General features: G+C 38.1%; 1 protein-coding gene across 1 annotated transcript in view; it reads left to right on the plus strand.

The window, feature by feature from the left end:
- The window catches only part of LOC140235638 (uncharacterized), a 162,925-nt gene that overhangs the window by 35,855 nt on the left and 111,044 nt on the right, over nt 1–16,026 (plus strand). Inside the window, exons 2-3 of the mRNA XM_072315649.1 lie at nt 10,828–11,072; nt 12,619–14,255. Of these exons, the coding sequence (XP_072171750.1) occupies nt 10,907–11,072; nt 12,619–14,255 (1,803 nt within the window). The 5' untranslated portion in view covers nt 10,828–10,906. The remainder of the gene's footprint in view (nt 1–10,827; nt 11,073–12,618; nt 14,256–16,026) is intronic.

The following is a 16,026-nucleotide window of genomic DNA, read 5'->3' on the forward strand; positions in this document are numbered from 1 at the left end:
CGTTAACCGAAAATTGAATAAAGAAAAATGTCCGTAAATTTCAAAACGAAATCAGTGCGTCATTTCGAACGTTTTGCCAGTGAAATTTGGAATAAAACAACTGCCCAAAAAAACAGTTGCACTTTTCTTACTCTTAGGGTTCGTTACTCCGAGAGATTAATGATAAAACAATGCTATATTCCTTATTCTGAAGGTTCGTTAATCCAAAAATGATTTTAAAAAATGTCCGTTCATTTCACAACGAAATCAGTTTTATTTCGAACGTTTCCGTCAGTGAAATTTCAGAATAAAACGACGGCCCCAAAACTGTTAGTTTTCTTTTACTCTGAAGGTTCGTTACTGCGAAAGAATAACGATAATACTTTAGATTCTTAATTCTGAACGATCGTTAATCGGAAAACGATAAAGAAGAAATGAAAACGGTTATAGTTTTCTTACCCTCAGGGTTCGTTACTCCGACAGAATAATGGCAAAATAATACTCTACATTCTTGATTCTGAATGATCGTTAATAGAAAAATTATAAAGGAGAAAATATTCGTTTATATCCAAACGAAATCAGTTTTGTTATTTCGAATGTTCTGCCAGTATAATTTCGGAATACAACAACGGCCCAAAAACGGTGTTTTCTTATTCTGAAGGTTTTTTTATTCTGAAACAATAACGATGGTAGATGATAGATTCCTTTCTGAAGGTTCGTTGATCGGAAAATGATAAAGAAAAAATGCTTGTTAATCTTCGAACGAAATCAGTTTTATTTTGAACATTCATCTGTTGTACCGACCTTTGGTGTTGTTGTTGTTTTCGATTACAAACCTTCGAAGTACTCAGTAATGAATCGTTTCATTTTATGATTAAACAAACCTTCGGAATAATGACCATCATTACATTTAAAATTGTAGGATACCTCTTTGATGTCACGGCCAAACTACCGCAGTATACCAAGAAAGGAAAGTGCAACGATGTCCCGAAAGTTCTCGATCGCTTCTCGCGCATCTGCATGCAATAGGCCTATCACGTGGTCGAGCAGACGGCGAGAAAGCAACACGGCGCGCGTTGTTGCGATGCAGAGGCGGCTAATTATTGCAACAGTGAAACAGGAAAGGCCTAAAAGAAATCGGAACCTCCACCATTGGCACCTACTTCTCTTTCATTTACCGGTATTATTTAGGAACTGCCGCTAACATAAGGTATGGAGTTTCTGCACTGTTTCTGTGAGAATATGCCCCTCACAACGTTCATTACATCTCCGTGAGAATGTCGCATTTAGTGGCATTTTAGCGGCGATTTATCTGTGTTGTATTGAGCATTAGCGAAGGCTTCCGCGCTTCGCGCGGGAGGGGGAACCCCCCTCCCGTACCCACCCCCAGAACAGCGCGCATAAATGCCGACAAGCGTGAAGAAATTCCTGGCGAGAACCCTGAAATTCACTTCAGTGTGAATTCCATTCATAGTAATGGAATGAGAATTGGCATTGTCAAGAGTCATCGTCAGCAATATTTGTGCCTATTCTTTTGTTTTGATAACCATGCCAACGATACACATGAGACTGGTGTTACTCTCCAGTACATGCATGACATTGTTAATTTTACTCTTTAATATCCTAATCAGTTGACTCACCGCATTTGTGGATAATGATACGACCCTGAAAAGTGTATGGCATATGTACAGTTGTTATGAGGCAGTCAAACTAATAGGGAAAAAAGTCAGCCATGCATAACACTTTTTCCATGGTACAATGTGTATGTATGTACCAGGTACATCTTTCTATCATGATGAATGGCCCAACATATGAAGAGTCTGGTGATTATAGCATTCTGGATACATGAAAAATGAATTAAATGCAGGAAAAAGCTGGGAAGTACATCTTTTCTTGCTTTTTCCCTGAAGCTTTTTTTAATGTGATTTCTCAGCCAGACATTCCGGTACACTTGCATAGCAGTACCAGTTTTAATACTGCAAGTGGAATAGATTTATTGGAACCAGTTTTAAATAGCAATCTGGTTACTGATGGGAAACCCAGTGAAAAATCATGTGATGTGTTAGGGCATTTTCCAGCCATTTTTTTTCCATTGATTATCATTATTATTATTATTATTATTCATATCATTTTTTTTTTTTACAATGTAGTTCTTCCCTTTGGTTTCCAGCCCTGATTTCTTCCCCACTTAATTCTTCCGTGGCACGTACAGTAAGAACTACAATGTTGTAGCACTTGTTTGTTGGTTTGTTTATTTGTTTGTTTTCAGCTATACTTAAAAAAAAATACTTTTCTGAGCAACATCAAACCACTTGATGGGGCTAATTTGAATTCTTCTATACAGGGACACCAGAATTAACTATTGTTTACTTTTGCGCAATTCATACAAATTTTATACCAAAAACAAGAGCAACCTATCAAATTCCCCATATCATGTTCTGTGATTTAATGCTGTATTTTAGTGCTATATTTAGTGCTATTTTTTTTTTTATATTAATTCTATCGTTGATGCTAGTATTTGATAAGGCAGATTAAAATCTTCTGTTTCATTTGAACCTTTAAATGTTGATCATGTACAGTACCAGAGGCTTATATTGGTTGCAGAATTGTACCTACAACCTGTAAATTCCTGAATTTATAGCTGAGCCTGAAATTGGCAACATGTTCCTACATCAACTCAACCAATTGTACTATTTTTGTGTGTGTGCAGATATTCACATTGCATTGCGTATATTGTGATGTATAACAATTTTTTTTTTGTTTCCTCATAGAAGAATTAACGATTTTCACAGCACATTGCCTTTATCTGGGATGTGTATAAATGGGACTACAGGTGGAATGGACTATTTGCTATCTCCCCCACTGCGGTACACCCGCTTTAATAGGTTATTCTGGGATGTGTGTGAATGGGACTCCAGGTGAAAGATAAAAATTCATAGCATTCGTCTTGACATAGGTAACATTGTGAGTCCAAAGTGCACCAGTTATCACAAATCAATAGGTGTGTGTCTCCAGGTGTTGCTTAACCCTTCAGTCCCCACAAGCAGCATGTTTAACCTGTTGAGGACGAGTCCCGAGTATACTCAGGCAGGTGTCTATGGGAAATGCATGTTTTAGCAAAATCAGTCTATCCTCAACGGGTTAATACACAATAGGTGCATTCATGTTTGAATGATGTGGTATCGGTTACCACAGTGATTTGTTTGCACCATTCTCATACTCAATACCATGGTGATAGGCATTGAGGTCATTTACCTGGTGCCGTTCTCGTTCACGATCTGTGGTAATTCTGGCTGTAAAAGTTCACCTCTCTGAGATAAGCAATGTGCGTACGCATTTCCTACAGGGAAAAGAGATGAATTTATTCACACTTGAAACACATTCAACTTGTGTGGTTTCATGTGACTTTCTGCAGGATGCTGGTCGTCATGGTGATGCAGATATTTTGAAACAGGGTGCAAAAAACCAAAACAAATCTGATAATGCATTTTGTCACCTTGGAGAGATGTAGATCTAGAAATTTTCACTGACTTAATAACACATAACATCAGAAGGAAGCTGTTAATACATCTGTGATATGATTTTGGTAGCATAATGGCAAAATGCAGAGATTAATTAATGAATAACTGTTTTAAAAGAGGTACATGTATATTAAAGATGGTGTAAAAGATCATGGGAGTATTTTTCCTGGAATTTCGCAGAATGGTATCACTTCTTACTGGGCTAGGAAAAACAAAACTTTAGGGTGGAAAAAATGTATTGCAGAACATATTGCTTCATTTACTGTAGATGGCATAAAGAAATTATTTGATGTGTCATACACAAATAATTCTAGGCTCTGGGAATAGAGTGCTTATCGTATAAAGCAACAATTTTGGTATTGAGATTCTTAATAGTCCAGAGAATAATTATAATTGTACATCGTTTGATATGCTGATGCACATCGTCATAATGATCCCTTGAAAGGTTTGCTTCTAATTCTCTCATCTCTCCATGTGAAAATGTACAATTGTCATCTAGTGGTTGCTTTTTTAATAACAATGTTCTAGAGGTTGCCGTCTTTTGAAAACATGTGTAGCAGTCACCATTGCTTAATTTGAATGACTATCACAGTAAGATGGCATACGTCTCATTCAATATTAGATGAAAAGAAATTTCACTCTGACATTGTTTGGATTCCTGATATAATGATGGTGACTATACAGTTTGCAGCTAGAACATTTTTTGTGTTGCTATTTAAAGGCATAATTTACCATTTGCAGATGAAACAGAAACCCAGCATTAGTGCTATAGAATAGTTCTAACATGTGAGTTGGGGATAGAAACAACCAATGTAAAAAATTGAATTGGTAATTCAATCAATATTCAGTATTGTTAATTTTATATACAAAATGTGAACAATAAGCCCTGGTTATAATAAAAATGTTTCCAGACTAAACGGTCTACAGTTAACGGTTTATTGAGAAAAATACAGATACTGTATCTCCTTATATTTTAGACTTGGTGATGAAATTTTTATATGATAGGATGTTTTGTGGTACAACAGACCTACACATATTATGCATAGTTTGAATGATCTTGAAAATTTTTAAAATCACTGCTCCCAAAGGTAAATGGGACCTTTAAGCGGAAGAAACTTGGTATTGTATGCAGCTCATATACATTGTATACGTACAGGTACATCATTGTACATTAAATTTGTAAGCACACCTTTTCTTTGCCAACCTGTACTTGTTTCATGCGATCATGTGAGAAATATCTCAGAGATGACATACAGTAGTTTGCTGTGCTCATCATTTTACAGCCTTTTTATTATCCTCTGAAGCTTATTATTATGGGTATGCAGTATGTACACAGTCTTCGTAGGTCCATGGTGTAAGGTACTACCCGTTCAACACACTGGGCCCTGTAACATGAAACCTTGCTGCAATTAATCACCCACCAAAAGAGCAGCTGATCTTTCTTACATGAAATTCACCGATCAGAATTGAAAGTGCAGTTTTGTGTGGAATTGATAGTGACTGCTGTATGTGACCTGCATTTGACTGCTATGTCTCCATGTTAAACATGGCAATTGGGGTAGGCATTTTGTAAATGAATTGATTCGGATTATGATTTGATCTTAATACGTGGCTGCCAAGGAATTAATGGATGCTTGTCTCATCATAATATCTGCCATAGGACTACATGTATTGTAGCTGTGAGTATTCAGTTTTCTTTGATGATACCTTTTAAACTCCTTTCATTGTTTTATTTCTTTGATACAGGGAGACCATATCCGGGCAATTTTTGTACATTTGCCAGGTCAATTGCCACATTTCACATTTGATAAATTACTTTGGAACATTGTAAGCAGGGAAACTTGCAATCTTTATGTGTGTTATATTCATATCAATGAGAAACCAAAATCTGTCTGTAAGAATGAATTGGATAATGTGTGATTGACTCCTTGCCATCAAGTATTGATGTATACTCAAAACTTTAACTCTTTATGTGCCACGTTCGCTCCTCCGACTCAGTCGACGGCGTGCCAACTTCGCATATTCTGCTCAACAAACAAAGCCGCCAAAACCGATCGATAAACCGCTAATTACTGCTAATCCCATGGCACAATGAAAGCGTTTCTCATGCTTTTGTTCCTCTGATATACGGCTTGCATTCTATGTGGTGATCGACTATCAAGCGATGTTCCCAACTAGATTTGCTTGTACATTCTAAGTTTCTGTCACGGTTTAATGTGCAAAAGTCACGCCTTTACAGTAATGTAGCAACTAGTCATTCAAAAGAAAAATTGAAAATAGAGTCGTCATTCAATTTGTATCGAAACAAAGCTTGGCATTCTCCTTTAACTTTGCCTACTATTGTGCCCATCTTAACAGAAAGTTGTAGAAGTTATACAAATTAGAAAAACAGAATTCTTTCTGAAAGCATGACTACCTTCGTGTCTCAGAATAACGTGGCACACAGGGTGTTTCCACCATGGCACATAAAGAGTTAAGGAAAGATTATCTACATTGTATAAATTTTACTAGTTTCCTGTAAAGCAGAGAATCATATTTAAAACTCTGTTGATTGTATATAGAGCTATTCATGGTACAGCACCAGTGTGCATATATAGGAACTTGTAGAGTTAAAGACATCATTTCAAACATCTTATCACCTCCGAAGTTCACGGGATCAAACATTATTGAAATATCCATCAGGGAAATGAAAAGTTACTCTTGGTGACAGGGCATTTTTGTATTCTGCACCAAAACTATGGAATAATCTCCCTTTGTTTGTAAGACAAGCAGTTACAATTAATGAGTTAAAGGTCAGGTTAAAAAGTCATCTTTTGAAGTAATGTATTTTATGTTTGAATTTCCTGGGGGATGTATGTTATTTTGTAATGTGCAGTAGTAAGCAAATAATCAACGTTGGTGAAGGTGATGGGACAAACTATCACTTCCGAGGCGATCTGGATGTAGCTATCTTTGCGTATCGCAGCTGAGGAAAGATAGCGTACACATTCAGATCACCGAGGAAGTGATAGTTTGTCTCATTGCCTGAAACTAAAAGTTGATTATTTGCTTTATATTCCACATCTAGGGTCCTAGATATTCCCATTTCATTCCACATCTGAAACCGTTTTAGCTGTCTTAGGGTATCCTCAGGACTTAGGCTATATAGTTTACTTTAGACGTATGCACGTAGATGACAAAACAACGAATTAGCTCTGCGCCCCGCACGTGGCACCGAAATAAAAGTGCTTATACTGTGGTCTATTTTACCTAAATTCTAAATTTACAGTTTGTACCTTTGCAACAAGTTAATTTCAGCATGCAAGTTTCTTTCATGCTTTCATTATCAGAAACAAATTAGGTAGGTTCCCTTCTTATCAGACTGTCTCTTTAGATTTGGTACTGTGATATCAAATATCTATCTTAGGTAAATATTTGCATTTTTTCCTTCAATTCGATGTAGTATACCTGCTTGTTTTTATGAAAACATATGGATATTATGATATACTTTTCCTCTTTTAACATTTCCCTCCCAGAGAGCATGATCACCAGGTTTTTGTACTTTATAACTATTGATTAAAAGATGTCAAATCATGCAATGAGTATTCACCATCTATCTGCAATTTGCTCCAAATATTGGAGAGTCAGTGAATTATATATGTCGCAGCTGTTCATGTTGTACCAGATGAAAAAAAAAAGAAGAGAAAAATGAAGTTCAGGTATGTTAACTACACAAACCACATAGTAGACACACTGTAACTGGCCTCTTTCTTTCTTTTTTTTCCTCTGACATAATATAGAAAGTGACACACTCGAAAGGATTTAAGCATAATGACCTTTAGTGCCAGTCATAGTGACATAGCTTTGCCAAGAGCTCTCCAAGATGTATAGCCCCAACCCTTTTTTGTTACCTCTAAAGAATTAAAGGTGAAGTTCACCTTCTACAGGCTCTTTTAATCTATCACATATTGCAGTAGCAGTAATTGGCAAGTGGTAGTAGATTATTTTTGTTGAGGAAATTAGTGTTCTTGATACTTCCTTTAGATATTCTTTCAGTTTTTTTATTATCAAGACATCTGTAACTTTTACTACTTCTGAAAGATGATGACATGAAATGAAATGATATCATATCTGACATCACTTTCCAGCTTTGCTTTCGGGGAAGAATGGAAAGTGATAAGAACATTTTGAATAATTCAACATGACACCCAAAGCCGCATTTCATGAAAAGTTCCTATGATAGCAACTATTCCCGGAATGACAATTGCCATGGTGACCATAAAAATCCAGCTTCCTGACTGGCTGTTGCTATGAGAAGTTGCCATTCCAGCAGGAGTTGGTATCCTAACATCTTTTATGATATGGGACCAAGATAGAGCATCTTTAAGGGGAAGATAAAACCAAAGAACAGTGTGGATTGAGTGAAAGCAGCAACATTAGTAGAACACATCAGTGAAAGTTTGAAGAAAATCGGACAATCGATGCAAAAGTTATGAATTTTTAAAGTTTTGGTGTTGGAACCGCTGGATGAGGAGACTACTAGAGGTTATGACGTATGAGTGGACTACAATATCAAGAAAATATAAAGAAAATACTACAAAAATCCATTTTTCATGAAAATTACAAATTCCATCAACTTGATATTGACATACATGTTACATGTACATGTTAAGGGTAGCAATTATTCCCCCTGTTTTCTGAAAGCGGTTGGTGTACTGCTCTTTCATAATTCTAGAAAAGTGAATTTTTGTTGAATATCCTTTATATTTTCTTTGTATTGTTGTCCACTCATACGTCATATCCTCTAGTAGTCTCCTCATCCAGCGGTTCCAACACCAAAACTTTAAAAATTCATAACTTTTGCATCGATTGTCCGATTTTTCTCAAACTTTCACTGATGTGTTCTACTAATGTTGCTGCTTTCACTCAATCCACATTGCTCTTTGGGTTTACCTTCCCTTTAATGTCAGAATTACAAGAATTCTATTCCTGTGTGAGATGTCACATTAATCATTGTAGTATGCATTTTATGAAAACTATCAAGAAATTTATAAACAATCTCTTCCAAAAATCACAAAGTTTGTCTTTTGTGAATCACACATCCAAGATATGCACAAATTGTGCAATTGAGTTTTAGTTTTGCTTCCTTTTTATAGTGAGAAACGGAAATACCATTTGTCTTTTAATGGATGTGGAAGTACTTTAAATTGTCTTTTAACCCATTTCCTACAGGAACCTGGTGACCTGGGGATTTGAGAATTAAGTATGGAATGTGTTAATGTGTCTGTATGGCCAGTCTATCAAAGATATAGCCCATTTGATACTAGGTGAAGTAAAGTTTGGTAAATGCCAGGCATGTACTGCTTACACCATACATTTGTGAAGTTTGTAATTTTGCAAATTTTGCAAGTTTGGTTCTGTTCACAAATTTAACAGCATGCAAAAATATGAATTATGATCCTGGTGTGAATTTGATGTGCACATGCACACAGCCTTATTTTTATGTTATGGATAGTCCATGATGACAAATTTAGCCACTTGCAAAATTTTTGAGAACTCCCAATTTGCAAAACAACAACAACAACAACAGCAACAACAACAAAAATGTGAACAGTAGTTGTAATTGTTTCTAGACTAAACCATCCAAAGTTATGGTTTATTGAGAAAAATAGTGACATCTTCTTTTGGAATGTATTATAGGCTTTATTGCAAAATTTTAATATGGTCGGATCTTTTGTGATAATAACTGACCTACTCATAAACATCAAATGTGATAACTCAAACATTTTTAGATCACTGCTCCCAATGGTAAACAATATCTTTACCAGTAAAAACATGAATTGACCTTTCACTTTAAGGCATAAGCCAGAGAGTGCGTCCACCCCAAGGCCTACAGGTGTATGTGAAGTAAGGAAAAGAGATAGCTAGTCATTTGTGTACAAGGCGAGTGGTCCAGTCATTTCAACCAGGAAGTTTAGATATACGTTTACTGCATTTGGCATTGCTTTTCAATGTAACCACCAGCTATTAACTGTGCACATAGTGGATGTCAAAGCCCTCTATCATCTGTTTAATGCTGAACACTTTCGGTGTTGGTGTTTACGGAATAGTTCTCAGTGGCATACTCACACATGTACAGCTGCACAGTTGCACGTAATTCATTTCTAACACACGGAGAGAGTGAAAGTTTACATTGCTCAGACGGCCGGCCGACTTTGATCCAACATTGTGTAACGTACTTTAGTTTGTTTGGACATGTCTAGAATGTTTTAGAATCTGTTTGGACCCTTTTACCCAGCTTGACGGAGGCTTTTCTTAAAGTGTACCATGGACCATTGGTGATTGTGGATAGATTTTGGTATGTTAATTGCCAAGAATGATTCCGATGAATGTCTGCTGTAAAAATGACAACTTCACTTTCTTGAGTTTCTTGCTGTCGTTCTGATTGCAGTGATCAAAACTCTATAATCTTGCACATGAGAGTACTAAGTATTGACATTTCATGTTGGTTCAGTAGAGCACAACATTTGTTCAAATATTGACACTGCCAATTATTTGAGGTTTTGCAGAATTCTTATTTCTGTCAGACCGTCTTGTTTTACTAATGGGTAGGCCCTATTAAAGGGACAGCACAGAAGACAACTATCATGCAAGAAGCTGTATTTCCTGTCCCTTATGTTGACTGTCTATTGCTGCAATTTTGAAGTCAATTAACAATATATAATTTTTGTACGAATGTGATGATGTCCACTTGTGTGTTACTCAGTACAGGGCTCGACATTAGTGGTAGCCCTGTGGGCCACTAAAAATTGATGTCGGGCCACTAAAAATTGATGTCGAGCCACCAAATTGCCAAAAGGGCTATCGGTTACAGGCCCAAGCTGGCACTTCTGATTGAAAATGGATTGTTATGCTTATGTCTGTTTTGGGCAGTATTTTTTGTTTTGTTTGTTCTCCCAACATTTTAGAATTTATTAGATTTTAATGGCCCAAATGGACCACCAGAGAAAAAAATTAGTGTCAAGTCCTGTTAGTATACTTTTACTTGTCACCTTGTCACATTTTCTTGTCACCCAAGAATTCTGTGTATTATGTAAAAGGACAATGTCTGTCTAGTAGGTAGTCATTTTCGCTATTATAATTCAACCGTTTTGCATAATATTCACCCAACCTGTTACCTTCGAAATGGGGTGATTGCCCATTAGTTTCAAACTTTGAGATATCGTTTGAAATAATGATATTATGACAGCTACAGGTGTATGTATAATATATTTGATTGATTTATCTTTTAAAATCTATATTTTCATGTGGCCTATTTCTATTTTTCATCCTCCTGGTCTTCTTGCAGATGGTTTGCAGTGTGTCTGAAGTCATGATGACTCGTTCGTCCATTGACTGAGGTCACTCATGTGGAGGGTAGGTGTGTCATGACAACGCAGATGACATCACCGGTGACATCACAGCCTGTAGCCAATCACAGGCCTCCGCCGCTTGCCGACAAACCGAACGGCCGTCCACGCAACCTGAAGTTGAACTTTGAGGATGGACAACTGCAGAAGAGAATTCATATGTTTGAGGAGATCTCACACAAAGGTAATCTTGTTCCTTGTAGAAGTTCAGAGAAGAAGCGATTGTCCAACTAAACTTTGTACCATAATTTGGATTATTAGAATATTTTGTATCTTATGTAACTACAAAATTTTGTTCAAGCAAACAAGGCAATACATTTGTACATCTGCAGTAAAGCCTCTCACACCCTGATGGGCATACGTGATTGCACTTTTGTAGTCAGTGTGAATAATATGCAGATAAAGTTGGGCCTCATAAGAATTATGATCAATGAACAGTTGCATGAATTTTGCTGCAGATATTATTACAAACTGTTGGGAAAACAAAAAATGGGTTACTAATAACACCTATTTTGTTCTCAGGAGCTCTGTTTGCAATATGATGCTACAAAAATAGCAAAGAAAATGGGATTCCATCAGGATTCGAAATCAAGACCTCAGTCTCAGGCTCAGTCTTAGACTCAGTTGGTAAGATCATCGGTGTTGCAATCCATAGATCTCAGGTTCATATCTGATAGAATCCCATTTTCTTTGCTCATTTTTCATTCATGAGTTACATATTTAGTCAGTTTCCCTTTGTTTGCAATATGTGACTGTGCACCCCAAAACGAACAAAAAGTCGCACACACTGATTTTGCGTGAGGACTGAAAATAAGTGAAATGGGTCAACCTAGCCGAACTTGACTTTTTCATATTTTCTGAAAGAGGAAGTCTTCTACATTATGTTAAAATTTGGGATCATAAAACGGGCAGGAAAGTGTGTTTTTTAGCAGTTTATCTCAAACATTTTTGGTAGAATAGTGTGAGTAGGTGTGTCTTTAGAATCCCTTTTTCATTTTTGAAAAACCTTGTCCACACTCTTCACTTTTAACTCAAATAACTTTTGAAAGAATAGAGCTACTGCTTTGAAAGTTGGCATTAATTATGGATGGAATGTGTTAATGAGGCATGTTTAATTTCAGTTTAATCTAATAATCCCTTCATTGTTGTTACTCTGGTGGTTTACTTCCTGTTTTTTGTCCCATTCATCGCACAGCCAGCACGGTTTGGTAAAGATTAAGCGCTTGAATAGACACTGTACTTCAGAGCCTCTTTTCTCAGTTCACACTTTTCCTGAGTTTGTGCATTCTTTCCAATATTTAGATAGGTTTTAAGGAGAGTCCATTTGATTTGAGTTATACATCATTTTAAAGCTTAAAGTCTGCTCTTTCAGAATATGGTCTTAACTAAAAATTCATGTCTGGCGACTTCTTGTTTGTTTTGAGGTGCAGGGTCACATATGATACTTGTCTGTTTATTTATTTATTTTTTTGATAAAAAGAGGAAGAGTCTCGCAGGATTCCTACTCTTCTGTTTTTGCCAATTCTTTCATTGAGTAAAGTTTGATGCCATAGCCATTCGTCGCCAGGGAAATAAGTTCTTAACAACTTCACCTAGCTGATGCACCGACCTGGCTCCAACACCAAGCTACATCCCATTGTATAACATACTAGACTGTGACATCATTACTTTGGTATTCCATTTCCCCCCAGTTTTCAGTTGTTATTGTTGCTTCTCTCTTATTCTTTCAGATGAAAACAGTAATGGAAATGGAAATGGAAATGGAAATGGCGTGTTGTGTAGGCAGCCTCGGGTGGTCAGTCCGGAGCAAAAGCGCTGGACGCAGTTGGACATCACCAACAAGGAGCCCAGTGGTGGCAGCAGCAGCAGAGACGTGCTGCGAAAGAAGACCGCTCAGCAGACCATGCACGGCTACAACCGAAGCCCTGTGTCTGCAGGGGTGCAAAGGGCCCTTGTCCCACCGAGGAGGAGGGTGGAACTGAAGGTACCAGTGTGTAGATCGCCTGTCAATGGGAGGAAGATACCGGTCATAAGACAGGACAACCTGTCGCCGGGTGCGGGCGAAGACAGCGTGAGGAATTCGGTGCTTGCTCTTGTGAGTGCTTTTGAAAACGGAAAGTCGCCTTTGGGAGGCCCTGCGAAGAATCAGACCAAGATGTTCCAGTTGCCGGAGAGAAAAAAGACAGAGAGGCGGAACAGTGATACCATCAAAGTGGTTCCTAATGGTGGAACTGCTCCTCCTGAAAATGGGACAGGTCTCTTAAAGCCGCCTCCTCTTCACAAGAGGAAGTCACGCAGCATGGACAGCTTGGTGCAGGAGTTTGAAACGGTTGCTTCTGAACTGACACAAACCAATGTCAAGGAGAACCAGGAAGAAGAAATGCCAGCTCCTGTTAAACCTGAAAGAACTTTTGCGCAGGATATCTATGATCACAGTAAACTGAAACCAGATGGTCAGATAAACTTTGACAGTGTCCGACGTAAGCGATCAATGAAACGGGTGACGAGGCCTCGCGCGACGTACGAAGACAGGAACACTATTCTGTTTTTAAAGGAGAGCCTGTCAAATGGGCATGCCACTGCAGCTGATGAAGCGCACAAAAAGCAGCGGTCGCAGAGCGCCAAAGTCACGAACGATCGCGCTGAGTACGAGCAAGTAGCAGAGGGCTTTGTGCCGGGCAGCAGCTGCAGCAGAAACTGTAATCACAATGGTGAGATGGAAAGGGAGAAAATTGACAGGACTCCGTTTGGTTTTGATCAAGGAGCAGAATTTTTCCCTGCATCGTCCAAGGACTACCACAACACAGTTGTAGTTGAGAACAACAATCGGAGCTCTTTTCTGGACGTCTTAAAGTCACCCGTCAGTAGGAGACCAAAATTACCCACACCTCCTCCTCCTCCGATGCACACAGCTTTGTCGTCATCTCTGGGTGACGTAAAGTCCGATGCTGCCCCACGCTTTCCATCTCCTCAAGCCAAAGGTGTCGTCCCTACAGCGTTGCCAAGTGACGCAAGCAAACTCAATGGAATATCCTCAGGGAATACCTCCAACCACCAGCTAAACCTTGGTGTCCATACTACCCAGGACCGCATAGAGTACATGTCCCCTGGATCGACTCGCCGCATGACGGATAGCGCCCTCATCCAAAGCCTCTCGCCCAGATCGGTGCGAAGGAGAGGCCACCCCATGAAGGATAACTTACCAGCTCAGGCCGAATATGCAGAGCCGATCACCATCCAGAGGTCCCTCAGTGACGAGAGCTTGGAGACGCTGCGCAGACAGTCTCCAGTTCTCGACAACCAGGGCTACTCTGTACCTGGTAGCCACCTGTTGGTACCATCAAAGGCCCAGACCCTCAGGCCAAAGGTAAGGTCAGAGTTCATAGGTCAACACATGCTTCCTTTCTCACATAATGTATCCAGCAATTGTTTTATTTGGCTATGTTGTGATCAGTATAACAATGTCTGTGTCCTAATGACACTTTTTTTTTTTCATCGAACTTGAACATGCGATTGCTGAATCTCCCCCTTTTTTGTCTTTGTCCACCCTTGGTTGTTTGGACTGAATGTTTGCCTGCGTATGCATGGTTTGTATTATATATAGCAATTATAGGAATGATTTTTGTTCCTGTCAGAGTATACAGGCATGCATCTTGGATGGTGGAGCATCTTCATTAAAGAGTGTACATTTCTTGTCATGTGAATGCAATCACCAGACACATATTAACACTCCCTGCTTTTTTTTTTTTTTTTTGAATTACTGATCCTTGCCACTGACTTCATTATTTACACATATAATTTCTCCATTTTTGCGGAAAATTAAAATGATGTGGCCAATGATACAATTTTTAGTGACCCTTCGTTATTGTTACAGATAATATACCTCATAGTTTACAAATGTACTCGCATTTCATCATAAATTTGACACAAATATCATATGCACGCCTCTTTCATATGATTTAAACATGTGTCATGTTTTAGTTTATGTTCAGATTATGTTTGATTTTACATGCAATGCAATCAACATTGTACAACACAATAATACATGCACAGAACATGCTAATAACTTGAAAGCTTCAAAGTCACCCCCAGAATTATATTAGAGAAGTATTTATCAGCTTGTGTGTGTGTGTGTGTGCGTGTGTGCGCAACAAATGGAAATTAATGTCAAAAAGTTAATACAGCAAAATCAGCAGCTCATAGAACTGACAAATATTTGAATTAGGATGAATTAGAGTGTAGAGTGTAGAGTAGTTTGCCAGTCGCCCAAGTGTTGCATGTAGGTACATATTGTAGTAATGCAATATTTCTGAGGATGAAGATCATACAGATGTTGTACCTGGTAATAGTTCCCAATAGTAGCAAGACGGGTTTTTCTTGCTCTGTAAAATCAAGGTCCATTCCTGTGTTGCCCATGAATTCCACCGTGTGCCTGCTGTTATCATTACCAAATGCTCTTTGATATGTAACATATTCTTAATGCAGTCTTTGATATATTCACAATAATGATAAGAATTAGTTCTTAGCACAGTTTGAATATGACACTGATTTGTTTTTTAGTTCAGTTTACATAGTAAAATTATTACGAAAGCAAGCTCAAGAGGACATAAGAACTTCTTCAGATTCTTTATGAAAATTCACACTGATGGGCGATAAGGAGAGTTCTTGAAAAAAAGAATGTTTATAGATAGTTCTATGACACAAGGATTTGAATCAAGAGCTTTTAACCCTTCCTGTTCCAGGGACTTTGGACAGTGTGTACAATGCTATAGAGAACCACTGCCAGTCAGCACTCATAACACACAAAGGGTTTACAAGCTTAAGTGCCCTTATCAGGTAAAGGATTTCAAATAGTTTGATACTAAAGACTGAGTGCTTAGCTGTCATACTATCATGCTTGGATTAGAAAGCGAAAAATGAAACTTGCTGCTGAGTTGGAGTGCTATGTTATCATGTATGTTAAATATGTATACACAAAGCTACATATCACGGGATCAAATATCCCACACTGTAATGAGAACCAGCTAGAGTTATTTGATAGCTGTATTAAAGTAGTCAAGGTACAAACAACTGTGTGACCTGTAGACTCACCATGTACTTCAAGCTGTATGCTGGCAATGGGCAAAATGGAATGTTGC

The sequence above is a fragment of the Diadema setosum genome, chromosome 12 (genome assembly GCF_964275005.1).
Source record: "Diadema setosum chromosome 12, eeDiaSeto1, whole genome shotgun sequence".
NCBI classification, from domain to species: domain Eukaryota; kingdom Metazoa; phylum Echinodermata; class Echinoidea; order Diadematoida; family Diadematidae; genus Diadema; species Diadema setosum.